Raw genomic sequence first — 18096 nt, forward strand, 5'->3', positions numbered from 1 at the left:
GGAATCAAGTCTGAAAGGAAGCATCTTCAACCCTCTTTAAGGTGATAGAAAACATGAATTGGTTTTCTTAAAATATAAGCCAAAAGAGCACACATCTCTGTAAAGTTAGGGAACATGCAATTTCTGCATCTATGATTCTAATGCTCTCACTGAGAACCAGATAACCTCTAAGGTTCCAGAATTCCAACTTCCATCACTCGTCTGCCACATGAGAGGAGCCAAGTGCAGAATTCTTAGCCTCTAAAGTGAGGACACATATTTGTCTGGAAAGACATAGGGTGCCAGAATGGACACATGGCTGTGTACAGACAAACTTGCCTCTCCTAGGAACATAAATTTCACAAGACAAAAAATGAGGTGAGTTTATGTTGGTGTCTGGTGTAGGGTGGGAGAGAAAATTTTAAATAATTTTTGAATAAAACGGGATGTTTTGAATAGCTTTGAGATGTGGCCAAACCATCATTTGTGACTCGCTAACTCCTCTAACTGTTCATTTACTAGACATAGGTGTATTAACTTTCCTTAAGTGTATTAAGGTGCCATACTTAGTCTTGCAGATTACCACAGTGTTTGAAGCTCCTACTGCACAAAACAGGTGTATTATCACACCCAAAGGAAGTGTTTGGAGCAAAGTTATATGAACCTGTAGCAAAAACATCTGACCTGTAAGCCAAGATCAGGAAAGGTTTTGTTGGAACAATGACATGGGAGCTGAAATCTGAAAAATGTCCAGGAAGTAAGCAGGAGGCATCAAGGACAGGAAAGCCTCAAAGATAGAGCAGACAGACAAAGGGCCTGAGATAGAGCAGACAGACAAAGGGCCTGAGATAGAGCAGACAGACAAAGGGCCTGAGATAGAGCAGACAGACAAAGGGCCTGAGATAGAGCAGACAAGGGGCCTGAGATAGAGCAGACAGACAAGGGCCCTGAGATAGAGCAGACAGACAAGAGCCATGAGATAGAGCAGACAGACAAGGGACCTGAGATAGAGCAGACAGACAAAGGGCCTGAGATAGAACAGACAGACAAAGGGCCTGAGATAGAGCAGACAGACAAGGGCCCTGAGATAGAGCAGACAGACAAGAGCCATGAGATAGAGCAGACAGACAAGAGCCATGAGATAGAGCAGACAGACAAAGGGCCTGAGATAGAGCAGACAGACAAAGGGCCCTGAGATAGAGCAGACAGACAAAGGGCCCTGAGATAGAGCAGACAAAGGGCCTGAGATAGACCCCGTGCAAAGGCCCCAAAGCTGGCCTCATAAAGAGTCAACACAGAATTGCACAGACATCCGAAAGAGACTTTGAGTGTCTTAGTTACAGTTTAGCTGCTGTGATTTAAAAACAAAAAAACCCTGGAAAAGCAATGAAAGGGAAAAGTGCTTGTTCTGGCTCAGAGTTCAAAGCCCAGCCCATCACAGCAGGGAAGTCAAGGTGGTGGGCAGGAGCTGGAAGCAGCAGGTCACGTGGCATCAAAAATCAGAAACAGAGAACAGTGAGTGTCAGTGCTCAGCTGACCTGCTCCAGTTCTCATCCTCTAGCCCCTGCCGGGGGAAGGGGTCCACCCTCAGTTAACATGGTCCTCCCACATCCATTAGCCCAATAAAGAGAATCCTCCACGCGTGTGCCTAGAGCCCCATCTGCCAGGTGATTCTAGATCCAGTCAATGTGACAACAGGAACCACCACAATTCCTGAACCAGTGGTCCTCAGCCTTACTGCTGCTGCTGCAACCCTCTAATACAGTTTCTCACGTTGTGGTGACCCCTAATCATGCAATTATTTTCGTTCCTGCTTCATGATGGTAATTTTGCCTATGTAAATATCTGACATGCAGGCTATCTGATATGTAACCACTGTGAACAGGCCATTTAATACTCAAAGGGGTCGTGACCCCCACGTTGAGAACCACCATCCTAAGCACATTAGCCATGTAGGAAAAACCATAATGAATCCTGTTCCATGCAGAAGTAAATGACAATGAACATTTGATTTGCTTTCACAAAACAAACGTGTACATGTAACTAATACTAAAAGAAATGGGGTGTGGGTGTGGTCCTGGGCAGCCCTTCAGGTTCTTAGTATGTGGAGGAAGACAAGTTCCATGGAAGCCTCCCTCCCACCCCTCACCTAGGAGTACCCATGTTCCTGACCTCTAACATCATGCATTTGTTTACCTGTCTCTTACTTCCTACAGCTGGACTCCTAGGGATGTTTCCCCAGACCACCGTGACTAGCTTCCATCAGTATTTCTGGGCACAGGAGATGGAATGCTCAGCTTTAGTAGATACAATTAGGATTGATGTAAGGCATAATGTCTCACACCTATAACCCTAACCTTCAGGACTGATGGAGGAGGATCCTCAATCCCAGGCCAACCTGGGCTACGACGTGACCCCATCTCAAACGAGACAAAGAAGCACACACACACAAGAGCTCATCAAGAAAGCCTCCAAAGGAGCTTAAGCTTCAGGTCATCGGACCCATGGCTGCAGCCTCAACTCTTCCCTGCACCAGCGGTTCCCTTGTTTGTGTGATCCCTTCCCCAAGTCATTCTGTCTTGCTACCCTCTCCCCTGCCCTGGACACTATCTTATGACTTCTGTAAATATATCACTTTCTGAAAACATTGTCATGGTTTGGAGTAAGCTTTTTCATGGTGAGCTGTCAGGCACCTCTTTGGGGCTCAAAGGAAAAAAGAAATAAAAACAAAAAGAAAAAAAGAAATCACTATACAACGAGGGAACGAAGGAAGTGGACCACCAGGAAAGCCAGCTTGAGGGGAGTTGTTCCCAGGCCTCCTCTTCTGGGATATACGGCCTCTGCTTTGTGCTCTGGAGCCTGGAGAGCTCAGGTCCTTTGGAGCATCTTATTCCCAAGTGCCTGCAGCTTGGGCACTGCCCTTGCCAGACACTGTGCCTCCCCTGGCTCTTGACTCTGTGCCAGAGGACACAGCGATAACAACTCAGGTGTGAATGCTGTGTCAATGATTGACTGGGCCAGAGCTTGGCTGCATATTTCCAAGTACAAGCTGTGAATGCATCACTAATAGAAGCCCCAGAGGCCCTTTGAGTCTCCTTCCTCCAGGGAGGTAGACACAGCCAAGTCTCTCACCATCAGTCCCTGCATATGAGAGAAGGACAGGACTGGGTTTTGACCCAGCAAGGACTATATCCACCTGCGTGCTGAGCGAGGCTTCGTAATGATCACATTGCAGGTAGCACGCAGAGCAGCGTCTCCTCTTGGAACTCCAAAGAGTACTGTCAAGTAGGCATTATTCATTCTGTCTAGAACGAGCAACTGTAAGCCGAGGTCTACAGCTTTGCTCAAGTACTCACAGCCAGAGCACATCCTATTCAAAGAGTGGCCTGTCCTGGCCTCCCATTTCTCCTTTCTTCTGCTCAGGAAGTAACATTGAGAGGGGATGAGCAAGCTCAGAAATATGTGTTGTCTTCTTGTGTGTGCCTTCCTGAACTGGGCTCTTGGAATTTCATTTTGTTCAGGCTTAACAACTATTAAGAACATAATTGTTCCAAAATTAACATTTAATAAGCATTTCTGTTTATTTAATATATAGTACAATGTAGATGAGTGCTCAACAAACTTAGCCCATGAACCGAATATGGCCCACTGTTTGATTTTATAAATAAAACTTTATTGGGATACAGCCATGCCTGTTCACATAGTGCATAGCAGAGTGGGTAGCTGTGACAGGTTTTCTGCCTCGTAAGGCTAAAATACCTACTACACATTCCTTTCCAGAAAAATCTTCCCTGACTTTACTGCTGATCAGCCTGAGTATTGTTTTTGTTAAAAAAAAAAGGGGGGGTGTCAATATTTCAATGTATTTATTTATGTGTGCCAGTGTGCAGGTACCATGGAGCATAGCTTGTTGGAGTCCAGTGTGTGGGTTTCAGGGATCAAACTCAGGTGGCCAGGCTTGGCAACAAGCACCTTTACCTGCTGAGCCATTTTGCCAGCCCCAGCTAGGATGCTCTGTAGAAGTTGTTCCACTTTGCTGGGTGCCAGCTGTAAAAGTCATTGCCAGGCTGGGCTGTTGAGAAGCATAAAAGGCAGCTGGAAGCCAGGGCTGGCTGCAGGGATCTGTCAGTCCCTGGGCTCCACAAACATTGCTTCATCTTCCTAGCAGCCTGGGTGGTAGAGAGTTCATGTGCCCCATTTTCAGATCAGGAAACTGAGGCTGGACAAGAGAGGCAAAAGACGAGTATTTGATTGCAGAGGCTGGAGCCCAAGGGTGGAACTTAGATCAACCTTGTTCTTGTGATGCTCTTCAAAGCAGACGTCGTTTTGTAAGGCAATCTCTTCATCAGAATGCATAGATGCAGTGGAAACACAGCCGAGGAGCAGGTTGCATGCCCTAAGCAGCAGGGCAGACTTCCTGGAAGAGGAGATGGAAACCTCCTGCATGTCAGAGACGGTCTCAACAACTTGTTGTCAACTCCCAGACACAGGAGTCCTCAAGTACCTTCTCTGCCAGCCTCACGTGGAGTGTAGAAGCTACAACACAATCATCTGTCATCTCTCGATGGAATCGGGTCTCAGTCGTCCTTCAACAGGGAGGGGCAAGCCAGCACCCGAGCTATGCCACAAGCAGGTGTATATTTGCACAAAGTACACCAGGCCTGCTTTATTCTTCACGGTCCTCCCTGGAGCCAAGACATCATCAAGGCCCCTTGCATGGGATAGATGGACCCCTGTTGTTGAGGATCATTCTTCAGCACCCCTAGCAATCAGATCCCATCTCTCTTGCCACATCCCTCCTCTGGTTCCGTACACTACCTGCCCCATTCCTCTCCCCTAGCCCCTGCCCCCAATTGGATGGTTGCCCTGCCTGGTCCATTACATAAAGTTCCCTCTGAAGCGCTTTCCCAACCTGAGCAGTGTCTCTCCCACGCCCTCTTGTGAGCATCCTGAGAACTGCAATGAGCTTGCATCCCTTGCTCCTAATGTCCACTTTTTTAGCTTCTGCAGCACTATTCCCTCAGGTCTGTTCAAAGTTAAACCCCCTACATGCTCTCCATCTCCAGATGTCGGCTGGCTCCTTTGTTTGGCTCATTTAGCTCCTGAGATTTTCATGTGCTCACTGCTTAGCAGAAGGCTTCAGAAGTGTCAAACTGTGTAAAAAGGCAGTGCCTGTTTTCTGATTCTGCCGCTCAACACATATACTGTGGTATCATTCTATTGGCATGGTAGAGAATGGGCTCAGTTCTCTTGTTACACTTATTTATGAATTAATTATTCAAGAGTGTGTGCCACAGCTTGCTTGTGGAGCTCAGAGAACAACTCACAGGTGTAGACTGCCCTCTTCCACCCTGTGGGTTGCAGGAATTGAACTCAGGTTGAGTCTTGGCGGCAAATGCCTTCACCCACTGAGCTATCTCAGTGCCCTCCTGCTGAGCTCCTTCAGGCTTCCCCAGTTTTGTAACTTCCATCCATTCTTCCACCCAGCAGTGAGTCCACCCATCCACCTGTTCTCCCACTCTATCCAGTATTCGTTTACACATCCCATATCTATTTACACTTAACAATTAGGATCAGCCATGTCACGTGCTAAGGCACACAGTTCTCCAGACATCTTCATCATCATGGTAAGGTGTCAGTAAGCGGGTTTATGAATAGATTTGTCAGCAAATAAAGCAATGAATGACAGTGTGAGAGAAAGTACTGAGTAGAAACCCCACCTCCACCTTTGTTCTAGTAATTGCAGTCCCTCTTATTTGCTTATGTGTAAGTATGTGCATGCTTGAGCGTGTGTGTGTGTGGGGGGTGCATTTGGAGGCTCAGAGATCAACCACACATATTCTGTGGTCACCGTTCTTTTCAAATGAGACCTCTCACTGACCTAGAAGTTACCAAATGGGCTAGCCTCAATGGCTTGCTTAGCCCCATTACCTGCCCATTTCCATTTCCCCAGCTCTGGGATTACAAGAAGGCATCATGGTAAGGTGTCAGTAGGATGTCACCAATCCTGCATTTTTTTTTCCACAGGAGTCCTGGGAATCAAACATGGATCCTTGGCAAACACTTTACTATCAAAGCTATGTCCCCAGCCCTTGACAACCTCCTCTTTGGGCCAGCAGTGTTTCCCTGTCAAAATCCTCTACAGTAGAAAAGTGTACTTATAAAGAAGCTCTGGCTTGCAGTCTAAAACTCATGGTCCCCTCTCTGGCTGAGAACTTGTGGCTAGAGCCACTGAATGCTCACACTTTCCTTCTAGACATAGAGCTGAGCCATATTTCTAGGTCCTCTTGCATTTAACTGGGATCATGGATCAGAATTCCAGTCAATGAATTGCAAATAGGGATAATTTTGCCACTCTCCAACCACATCCACCACCTATGGTGAGTTCCTGCATCTGGATACCAAGGAAAAGGGAGATGGCTCCAGAGTTCAAATTGAGATGGAGCAACAAATGGAAAGAGCTTGTGTCACCGAGAGGCATGTGGACCAGAGTATCCCATATCCAGCCTTGAACTGCCAATGGCTCCCCATGAGCATGGAATCACTTGAACCCCAGTCACCATTACCTTTGCAGCTGATGGGCTCTAACCTGTTGCCTTCAAAAAACAGCTTCAACTCCGGGGCATGGGTGATGTCAAACTCCTGCTTAAGCTCCGTCTCTATGGTGATGTCCACTTTGCCAAAGCCCAAGCCATTCTTGCCCTTCCCGAAGATCTCTGCGGCTTTGCCCAGCTCCTTGGCCAGCTTTCTGGACTGTTTTAAGGATGGATTGTCTGAAAGAAGCAGTATAAAGATAGGCTAAGCTTCTCTCTCTCCTTCCCTTTCTCGTCCTGTTTGTCCTGGGAGCCCCTGGCTTTTCCTGTGTTCACAGCTAAGGAGTAGGTTTCTAGGTTTCACAAATATGACAGGCAGAAAGATAAATGCATCATGAAATGGGATGATTTGGGATATTATCAGAATCAAGTGAAATTAATTTAACAGTCAGGGTGCTTAGTATTTTATAAGGGTTTTACAGGTACTAAGGCTATTACCCCTCTCAATAATAATATAAGGTAGATGCCATTATTATTTTATTATTATTATTATTATTATTATTATTATTATTATTATTATTATTATTATCCCATTTTATAGGTGAGGAAATGGAGGTACATCAAAACCATACTTGTCCAAGGCTCTGATACTAGGACATATGCAAGCTGGCTGCAGAACTCCTGTATTTTTAAACTTTCACTAGGCATGTAAAAACAGAGTAATTCCTATCACATAATAAAGACAATGCATTTTAATTACTACTGTTATTAAAATGGTGTAAATTTCTTTTTGGTCAGAAAAGAAGGGCTAGTAATGTAGCTCATTTTCGCCATCTGGTGGAATGCCTTGGAACTAAACAGTTATTGTGCCTCTCCTGTACACAGGAACTCAGGTGGGGTATGTGTGAGGAGCAGGGTACACTGGATGCTCACACCCCTCTCTGATCCCACCACCTTGCCAAGGAATAACCAAAGGGACCTGGTATGCTGTTAAAGTACCTGATATTCTTGGTTGTTCACACAGCTGGGCAGGGAGGTGAGGTAAGGGATCTTTACTAAAACCAGCCTCAGAAAACCTTGGTCATAGCATGGGCTGTCCTCATTGGAGTGGAAGGAAATGAGATGCTAAAATTCCTGATGGCATTGCCAGACTGCAGGTCCCTACTGCCATATGGCAGAGACATGTGCTGAGTCAGGACTGGGGGAAACAGCTTTCTTTTCAAGCCAGAGCATTCTATCTTTTCCATCCAGCACACTTGGAAAGAGTGCAGGTCACCTCCCAGCTGTGGCCAGGGCCACATCTGACAGATATGTTTCATAAAGCAAAGTCTGGGAGCCTGGGCCTTAGGATAGCTGGCACTGGCCAGGTTGCCAGTCACTGGCTCAGCACTGGATCCTGAATGAGAATGATCATTCTCATTAAACTCCCCACACACAGATGAGGAGCAGAGACTTTGTGCCTCCCACAGGGGTTGATGCCTCTCCTATCTGCTTCATTACCATTGCTACCTTCATCACATCCATCTATTGCCAGCAGCAAGCTCTGGCCTCTTTGTTGGTCGCTCTGCTCCATGGTCTCTCCCAGCTTCCCTATGGACTTCGTCACACCGGGCTCATGCTCACTGAGTTTATGAGTGCGTATGATCAGGCAGGAGAAGCCTTGGGATGATTGTCAAATGGTGGAGCATTTAGAGATTCCTCACACAGCCCAGTGGGGAGTCTGAAATGGAGGTAAGGGAGTCCGTGCTGCCGAGGGCATAGGCCCCTCAGACTTCCATCCCACCCACCCCTTCTTTTCTCCATAGTACTTTAAGCCACAAGATGCATCGCAGGCTTTGCTCCTGAAGCATTTGTCTCTCCTCTCCTAATTGTGGGTTCTGGGAAGGCAATGTAGATCACCCCTCATTCCACAGTGCTGAGAATACATCTGGGGCATTCCAAGAATTCTATAAATAATTATGAGTGAACAAGCACATCTTCTGAAGATCAGTGTAGTGGTATAGGACAGACTGAGTAGCTGTTGGGGTGGAAGACTGGGTTTTAAGTTGAGACCAGTTAGTTGTGTGACTATAACCTTTTTCAAACTTGCTTCATGGGTAAGATAAGGACCGCAGTACTGAGTACAGTTTTGCAATGCAGGTGTTTGATAAATGTCCACTAAAAACATCATCACCAAGTTATGACCGGCAACAGCTATCATCACCACAATTATCATCACCATCACCATCTCCGTCATTACCATTACCACCACCATCATCATCCACATCACCATCTACATCATTATCGTCTCCATCACCCCCATCATCACCGTCTCCTACATCTTAATCTCTACCATCATTATCATCATCTCCATTATCATCACCTCCATCAACATCACTGTAAAAAGAATTATAAGTTGTAGCTAGCTTTTATAAAAGACATACAATGCAGGTATTTTATTTACAAGAGGCAAGCTTATATGGGAGAGGTCTTGGAGTTATTCTTACATCCCAGCCATATGTCCTTTGTTACTAACCATTTCTCCTGGCCACGTGCTTATGGTCTATCTCCTCTCATGGAGGCTTCCTCCTCTTCAGTCTCCTTTCTGCTTTTTCTTTCTCTACCTGCAACTCCTAGCCAGATAACTGAAAACCTGCCTCCCACTATCTACTGCCCAATCACAGGCTTTAGCCTTTTATTGACCAATTAACTTGGGAACAAATTACTTACTGAAAATGAGGATCTGCTCCTTAGTGGCAACCAGATCTTGGGGGCCAGAGTTTAGCATTTGAACACACAGCAGAGCCAGGCAACCCCCACACATCACTCTCTTTATAATAGTCTCTATTCTATAATAGTCTCCTTAATGTATTAGTTATTCCTTTTTTGCTATACTAAAACATTCTAACCAAAAGCAACTTGAGGTGAAAAATGCTTTATTTGCCTTATCATTCCGGGTCATAAGCCATCACTGAGGGAAATCAGAGCAGGAACTCAAACAGGAACCAAATCATAAACCATGGAGAAACACTGCTTACAGGCTTGCCAAGGGTCACCTGCCCAAGGAATGATGATACATTCCACAGTCATTTCCACCCTACTATACCCTATTACATCAATTAATAATTAATATAATATCTTATAGGCACACCCACAGGCCAACCTGAGCTAAACAGTTTCTCAACTGAGACATCTCCTCTCAGATAACTCTATGCTGTGTCAAGTTGGCAATCAAGGCTAACCTGGACAGTTGTAACCACTGCCATTATTATATTTATGCATCACTGTCTCTCTATTACTACCTCCATCATCACCAAGTATCACCATTATCCTAATCTCAATAACCATCATCATGATCACCTTCAGTATCTCCTATAACCCCAAGACACCTTCCTGCCATCTTTGCCTTAGGGACAAGTGGTAAATGGCCCTAATTCAACGACTTCTAAATCTTTGCTTGATCACTTTCCACCAAAAAGTGGACTTCTCTTCTTTCTTTGACTATTTCAAGTAAATTGTCGCAGAAAAAAATGAGATTCCAAGAAAATATCATCCATTCATTCATTCATTCAGTCAGTCAGTCAGTCATTTGACATGTGTAAAGATCTACCATGTTCCAATAGTGTCAGATCTAGAGATAGACATGGGTAAGGTTTGTTTCCCTACCCCACAGTACATGCAAGTTTGGAAGTGCTTTTGATATGATGTGGCCAATGGTCCCAGAAGGAAGGCTAAGAAGAAGACTGGGAAGGAGTCCTCCCCAGGCTAAATGGGAATGAGAAAAAGTGTCCTCACGAGAGACTTAAGTCTCACAGTCCAAGTGCAAAACTGAAGGAAGAAGCATGCGACAGAACCACGTGCAGAACAAACCCAGAGACTCAAGCCAAAATAGTTCAATCCAACTAGAGCTGCGTTCTAGGAACCTGTTTCTCTGGGTGATTTACAGAGAACACACGAAAGGTGCATTGAATCCATAAGGGAGCCTACTTCTGGTCTCAGGCAGGGAATGGTAAGAACGAGGCCTGCATTGGCAGACAGTATGGAGAGAGCGGGGGACCACAGAGTTTGAGGCGTGGAAACAATAGAGTATGGAGATACATTTTATATGAGGGTTACAGCAAATTTAGGGATGACCCTGAGGTTTCTGACTTTGACATTGAATGTGTGGGGGTGTCATCGGTGCACACAGGAGGTTAGGAGAACAGGTGGTCAGAACAAAGTCCAAAATACTGAAGTTTGTTTTAGACACAGGTAGCTTGAGACCTGAGAAGGAAAGGTTCTGCCAAGTATCGACCTTGAGTTCTGGAGTCTTCAGAAAGATGGGAGACTTGCCAAGAATTTTGAGAGCCACTGAGATCTCCCCAAAACTCTCCTGCATAAAAAGCCAAATTACCTTTGAGGAAAACATCTATAAGTCTTCTCCAAAATGATTTTCCCAAAGGTCACTTTTGAAGGCCTGCCAGTTTTCAAAACCTCATTTTGAATTCAGTTGTGTATTGACAGAATCAGCGATGGGAACTTAATGACTTTAATTGAGTGTCACTATTAGATGACAATAATCTCTGCTCATGTGAAGGGAAGTGTTCACATACTTTGAAGTGTTCATATTGGTTGCTTGGAGTGATTTAAAAATGTAAAATCAGGAGCTGAGGGTGTATGTATCTCAGTAGTAGAGGGTTCAAGAAAAAAGATGTTAGCTTTCCACTGTGACAGAACAGCTATTTATGAGCAGAATTTTGAGTTCGTAAAGGGACAAACCAATGCCCAGCTGAGTGCCTGCAGCTTTTTGGGTTTTTGGGTTTTTATTTTTATTTTTTTGATAGTATATGGAAGCCTTGTGATCCCCCAACTCAATGAGTCAGGCACCACCCCTCTTTGCCAGAGCCAAATACTCACGGAAAATCACCATTAGGAAGCGGGTCTCATTCAGAGTCTGCATCAAGCCTGCAGAAGTCAGCACCATTAAGTTATGATCCTCCAGGATATGCAAAGGCTGGGAAATATTGATGCCGATGTCTATCTCTGGTGAGCCAAGGACCTCTGAGAGGCAAGCGGCCACCAGCAGCAATGGTGTCCAGAGCAGTTCCATGGATGGCCTGCAGGGGGTAGCAGAGGAAACATAGCTCTTCTCAGACCTACACTGATAGGGAACATGGAGCAAGCAGGGCTCGCAGCACTCCAGTAATGCACACAGCTTGGCAAAAGACATGGTTGTCTGAACAACCTCAACCCCTGGGCACTGACTACATAAGGGAAGCTAGAACAACTTCCACTCATCAAAGCCTGGAATCAAACATAGGCCTTTGGAACCCATTGGTTTCCTAGCTACTTGGAGAGAAGTTTGCAGAATAAGTGCCACTGAGGAATCCCAAAGTGAGCCTCTGGTCTCCTCCCACCATTCTGCCACCAATACTAACACTGCTTCCTGTTCCTCCCACTCTGCCAAGACCACTTCCTTTAACCTTTGAACTATACATTTTGTATTTTTCCTTTCTCAGTGTGCTACGCTTGGTCAAAGAAAAAAAAAATCCTCTTCATAAGTGTGAACCACAGGTCAGCATCTATTCTAGGATGTTTCAAGATTTTCTTTGTCAACGCAATTAATTCAAATGTCTTCATTTTAGCCTCAGACTCTTAGACAAGGGCAAAAGCATCCATATCTTCACCAATATCACAAGAATAGTCACTAGGCTACATACTAACATTCTTCTCCTCTGAAACCTCTTGAGATAGGTCCCATAGTTCAAATTACCCTCCACACTACTGTCTTCCATGTTCCCACTAGGAATGCCTATGAAGCCCCATTTAAAGCATTCCACTACTTTGCTAATCTAAAGCCCTAAAATCCACATGCCTCTGGACAGAAGTATGCTCAAGCCTATCACAGCAATACCCCAGTCCCTGGTAACGACTTCTGTCTTAATTAGGGTTTTATTGTTGTGACAGGACACCATGGCCAAAGCAACTCTTATGAAGAAAAGCATTTAATTGAGGCTGCCTTACACTTTCAGAGGTTCAGTCCATTATCATCATGGTGGCATGCAGGCAGACATGGTGCTGGAGAAACAGAGTTCTATACCCAGATCCAGAGACAGCAGGAAAAGACAGCCTCTGGGGCTGGTTTGGGCTTCCGAAATCTCAAAGAAGTGGCGCACTTCTTGCAACAAGGCCACACCTCCTAATCCTTTCAAATAGTGCCGATCCCTGGTGACCAAGTATTCATATCTATAAACATATGGGGCTCATTCTTATTCAAACCACCACCCTCACCATCAGCCTTCACCATAGCTGTGGGGCCAGAAAGCCGTGTGACTGGGGTGGCTAGTCCAGAGCAAGAGTGATGTCAAGACGTGTCCAAACCTTGAAAATCTCATCCTGGGACCTACAGAAGTAGGACTGTTCCCTCCTTGCTCTGGGTCTTCATGTGCCAGCTCATGTACCCTGTGTGACCCTCACCCCTGCCACCCCTGAAAGAAGTCATGTAGCCTGATGGCCTAATCACAGCTTTAACTTCCTCACTCCCTATAAGGACATGTCCAGCAAGCACTGGAAATACTGGAAATTCCTCTTCATGCAAATGAAGCATTCCCAGCACCTCAGCCCCAGCCAATAATGTACATTCACCCGAAAAGGCCTTCCCACTCCCCAAGGTTTATGTGGGCCTTGTTACCCCCAATAAAGGAGAGTTGTTTCATGAAAAACCTCTCGGAAGAGGCTATTTCTCCCAGCACTCAAGTTGGCCAAGTTCTTGTGAACCCACCCTGCCCAAATAAGCCTTGTTCCTTCCAACCCTGACCAGTGTACAATGGAGCCGAGACCCCTGAGGGCAGAAGCAGACCCCAGAACATGCCAACTTCATTTTCATTCATTCACTATCTTAGTTAGGGTTTCCATTACTGTGAAGAGATGAAATGACCATGGCAGTTTGTTTTTGTTTGTTTGTTTGGTTGGTTGGTTGGTTTTTGTTTTATCGACACAGGGTTTCTCTGTATAACCCTGGCTGTCCTGGTACTCACTTTGTAGACCAGGCTGGCCTCGAACTCAGAAATCCACCTGCCTCCCTCTGCCTCTGCCTCTGCCTGTGCCTCTGTCTCTCTACCTCTCTCTGCTTCTCTCTGCCTCTCTCTGCCTCTCGCTATGCCTCTGTGCCTCTGCGCCTCTGCCTCTGCCTCTGCCTCCCAAGTGCTAGGATTAAAGGCATGTGCCACCACTGCCTGGCGACCATGGCAGTTTTTATAAAGGACAATATTGAATTGGGACTACCTTACTGTTTTAAAAGTTTAGTCCCATTATCATCATGGAAGTATGACACCATAGAGGCAGACATGGTACTAGAGAGGTATCTGAGAGTTCTACATCCATATGCACAGGCAGGAGGAAGAGCAAGTGACACACTTCCTCCAGCAAGACCACAACTACTTCAACAAGGCCACACCTCCTAAGTAGTGCCATTCCTCAGGATCCTGTGGGGACCATTTGTATTTAAACCAGGACATTCACTCATTTATTGGTTCGCTCACTACATGTTTTCGAGGTTATAACCTACACTTCCTTCCCTTCTAGGCACTTGTGACCAACAGGGAACTTGTGACCAAAGAAAGAAAATAAATGAACTGTTTACATTCTCCAGGAGTTGAGAGAATGTAATCTCTCCTCCCAGCCATCACTCACTGCCCTTCTTGCTCTTCCTACTGAGGGTCCCCTGAAGCCTAGGCTTGCCTCTGCATCATCTCTGGGAGACCCTCAAACTCTGCAGCCCTGCTGGCACTATGTCCCTCAGCTGTTCTCTGCCTGTGCCTTGCCCGTTTGTTACCTGGGTGTGGACCTCAGTCTTTATGTGCCTGCCTGGTCCTGTGGCCAGCATCCTTTGTGTTTCCCTCCTGGACCCCCCTTCACCTGCCCAGTGCTCAGTCCTAAAAATTCCAAGCTCAGATTCAATGTCAGTCCACAATTCAGGGGACTGACCAGGATGGGACCCTTCCTGCTAGGAATAGCTGATGCCGAAGGGGTGTTCCCAAACCTTTTGTGGGATTTTGTCCACCAGGATTCCACCAAGACCTCCTTATCCCAACCACCATTGGCTCTTATCCAGGCCATGTGATGCTTGATGGTCTTCTATTCTTTGTATTCCTCAATCTTCTCTCTCTCTCTCTCTCTCTCTCTCTCTCTCTCTCTCTCTCTCTCTCTCTCTCTCTCTCTCTCATACACATACACACACACACACAGCAGTCAGAGACCATTTTTAAAATGAAGTAGACCAAGTTGCTTCCCTTTCTGGAAAGGTTCCCTTGATCTGCCAGCATGAATCATCCAAAAACTTGGTTAGTCTCTCAGGTCCAATATCTCTAGACCTTGCCCTTAATGTCCTGTGACCTTGGCCCCTCCCCAACTCCACCCCAGGACTTTGCCTCTGCCTACAACTTGTTTATCTCACCTCTTGGTCATCCAGATCTGAGCGTTGAAGTCCCTGCTGAGAATATGCACCCATGCACCAGAGACCACCCCAGCTCAGATACCAGCTACCAGGTGTGGAGGCTTCTCAGGCCACCCGGCCTCATTCACCTCCATCTGTAGCACGCTGGCCTCCCAAGCACCAGTGTTCATTTCATATTCCAGTTTGTTTTTGCTAAGCTGATTAGATATTCATGATCTTCCCACCTCAACCTCCGAAGCGCTGAGATTTCAGATAATGCACCATAGCATCTGGATCCTTAAAGTTGTTAAATATAAATGGATACCATTGTTCATAGCTGCTTCCTCACCTCCTAGAACTATGTCTGGACTTGTTTTGATGCTCTGTGAATAGTGAGTGAATGGATGACTTCATTTAATTCTTACTACAAGCCCCATGGCCTATTTTAGTGGGTCAATTACAACTACACAGTAAAGTTTTTACAAGAGTTTTTGTTTTGTTTATTTACAAATACTAATGATTGAGTCCAAACCCAAACAGGTCTAGGGTAGGGTTATGCTGATCCTATAAAGCCATTGTACTGACCCTAATGTGTTGACATCTTTAATATATAATACACAAAAACAAGGTCACCAAGGCAAGGTCTGTCAATTAGAGAGTGGTCTTATTTGGCAAGCTCATACCTGCAAGGAGCTGGATTACTTTCAGGGTTGTTAGGCCACATGGAGGTGGGGCAGTCAGCCCTGTGGCAATCAGAGAGGGTGCAAAAGTCTGAAGAGAAGGCTTCAAGCTTCCCCTTGTAATGAGAGCAGGACCTGTCTCCTAAAGAGTGAGCCCAAGAAATCCAGGAACAGAAATAAAGTTCCTGCTTGAGCACATGGAGGCCACAGTTGCTTCTGAAATTATGTTCTGAGTTCTGGGGTTCTAGAGGGCCAGGGGAGGGAGCTTGAGAAGAATGGGCCATTGTTGAGTAAGAGGGGCCCAGCCTAGCAGCCCTGCTCAAAGCATGTACCCATGGACACCAAGGACAAGAGTTTCTATGGGGCCAGAAGCACCAATCTGACTGTAGGAAGCTGGCTGGCTGTGGATTGGTGTTCGAATCTTAGCACTGTCCTAAGCCATGTGACCTTAAACACGTTTCCTCTTTCTGAGGCTTGGTTTCCTCTACTGTTCAATGGGGTGGCATTCACTAGGTATAGAAAGGGTTAAACAAACTGATAGGTGCAAAATAAGCAGCTGAGTTTATGGAAGGTAGTATGCACTCTCTCCCAGCTCCACCACTGTCAGTCTCTTAGCCTACCCTTTCTTTCTTTCCCTTCCCTTGCCTCCCCTCCCTTCCGCTCCCCTCCCCTTCTCTTCACTTCCCTCTCTCTCCCTTCCCCTTCCTTTCCCTTCAAGTGCCAGGGATCAAACCCAGGACTAACACACTTAGCAGCACTCTGCCACTTCTCTTCCTTGGAGCCATACAGCAGGCCTTCTAAGCTCCTTTCCTTGACTGTCTTCCAGCCACATCAACCTTTTCCCTCGTCCTCAAATATAATGCCCATCTTCTTACCTCAGGGCCTTTGACTTGCAGTCTCCTTGGTCAGAAAGCTCTTTACCCAGCAACACTCAAGACTTCTTTGGCTTCTTTAAGCCAAGGGACATGTCCCTTTCCTAGCTACCCCTTTCCCAATCACTTTGTATCAAATGCTAACAGCCTCCCCCCATCCCTCCCCTTCTTGGGCCTTAATTGCCTCCTGAATTACATGTCATTCCCTTTGCCTAGTATATACTAGGCACCTGGGAAATATTTTTAAAATAAAGGCTGTTTGCATGATTAGTGTGTCATTGTTATGGCCTGAGTTTTCACCCTTCAGCTCTCTGCTGCCCCAGTTCTTATCAAATACTGACGACATAGGAATATTGAAATTCTATCACCTGAAAATAGCTCATTTGTCCATATTTCTGGGTGTGGTAAACATATCTCTAGAAATTGATGCAAATTCAGGCATGACTTTATTGCCTAGGGCCCAGTAAAGACACTGCGACCAAGGTAGTCTGGGAGAAAGAAAAGCTGCTCACGTGGACATGGGCCAGGTTGACCTAAGAGATCAGAGGAGGAGCATGGCACATGAATGTTACACAGCCTGTGTGACAACCCCTCATCCACCTCTAGTATTAAGAAAGATGCTCTGAGGTCCTGTGCTGGGGGGTTGGAGACTTTACCGGTTAGATTTTATCCATAAATAAATAAATAAATAAATAAATAAATAAATAAATAAAAAATGTTGAAAAACAAAACATATAAATCACTTTGAACCTATTAATCATGGAAAATCCCAGCACAATATCTGGCAGTGAAAAGATACTAAATCTTTGCTTTTGCTACTTGAGGACTCAACAAAGAATCACAAACTCTCCCAAACACAGGAGTGTCCGGACTGCAGGTATATGAGAGTGCAGAGGATCCCAAATCTACACTCACAAGTCCCAGTGTGCCTGTGTGAAGGGGAGACACAATGGGAATTAACTAAAACTGTACAGCATTACAAAGTGATCTGTCCTAGAGAGGGAGGAATGGTGGACAGAGGAGATGTGGCAAAAGGGCAAAAGACCAGGAGACAGTTCTGGTCTGAGGGAGGGCTCTGGGACTTTTCCAAGTGAGACGTTGAAGGTAGGAAACCCTGTAGAAGGAGCAGCTAGGCAGGAAGACACAGGCATGTAGCAGCGCTGTGCTGGAACCAATTACGGGGTGGGGTGGGGTACAAATTAACCTGTGTTATTGTGGGAACCACAAGCTGGTTCTGGTGATAGCCACACTAGTGGCATCCTGATGGCTGTGGAACAGGACAGTTTTTTGCTGCTGTTCTCAAAGAAGCAGTCTACCTGCCACGCACAGCTCTGGCATTGACCCTTGAGGAAGTAGGAACCATTAGAAAGCTTTCTATCTAATTTCAATAGCTTTATTTAGGTAATATCTAGTTCTTTTTTTTTTCCAGTAAATTTATGTAATTGTGCTGCCTTGGCCCCCATCCAAGAGCCATTTCCTTAGCTCAAAGAATCCTGATCACATCCTTTGCCAAGCTGTTCCTTCAGGGTCACTTTTTATCTTTAAGCCCTGGGCAAAGGGCGTGGGGTGACAGGGGAGGAGGCTTTCATGTGAAAAATAGAATCTGGTTTAAATGTCCTTTCTGTTAAAGGAGAGTAAAG

General features: G+C 45.7%; 1 protein-coding gene across 1 annotated transcript in view; it reads right to left on the reverse strand.

The window, feature by feature from the left end:
* Pdilt (protein disulfide isomerase like, testis expressed) overlaps positions 1-15817 on the reverse strand; it is a 30414-nt gene extending 14597 nt beyond the window's left edge. The window contains exons 1-3 of the mRNA XM_031388064.1: positions 15588-15817; positions 11388-11587; positions 6546-6752 (exon numbers count right to left, since the gene is read on the reverse strand). Of these exons, the coding sequence (XP_031243924.1) occupies positions 6546-6752; positions 11388-11587; positions 15588-15628 (448 nt within the window). The 5' untranslated portion in view covers positions 15629-15817. The remainder of the gene's footprint in view (positions 1-6545; positions 6753-11387; positions 11588-15587) is intronic.
* Positions 15818-18096: the final 2279 nt, after the last annotated feature.

Source organism: Mastomys coucha, unplaced genomic scaffold, assembly GCF_008632895.1.
Source record: "Mastomys coucha isolate ucsf_1 unplaced genomic scaffold, UCSF_Mcou_1 pScaffold21, whole genome shotgun sequence".
Classification (NCBI taxonomy): domain Eukaryota; kingdom Metazoa; phylum Chordata; class Mammalia; order Rodentia; family Muridae; genus Mastomys; species Mastomys coucha.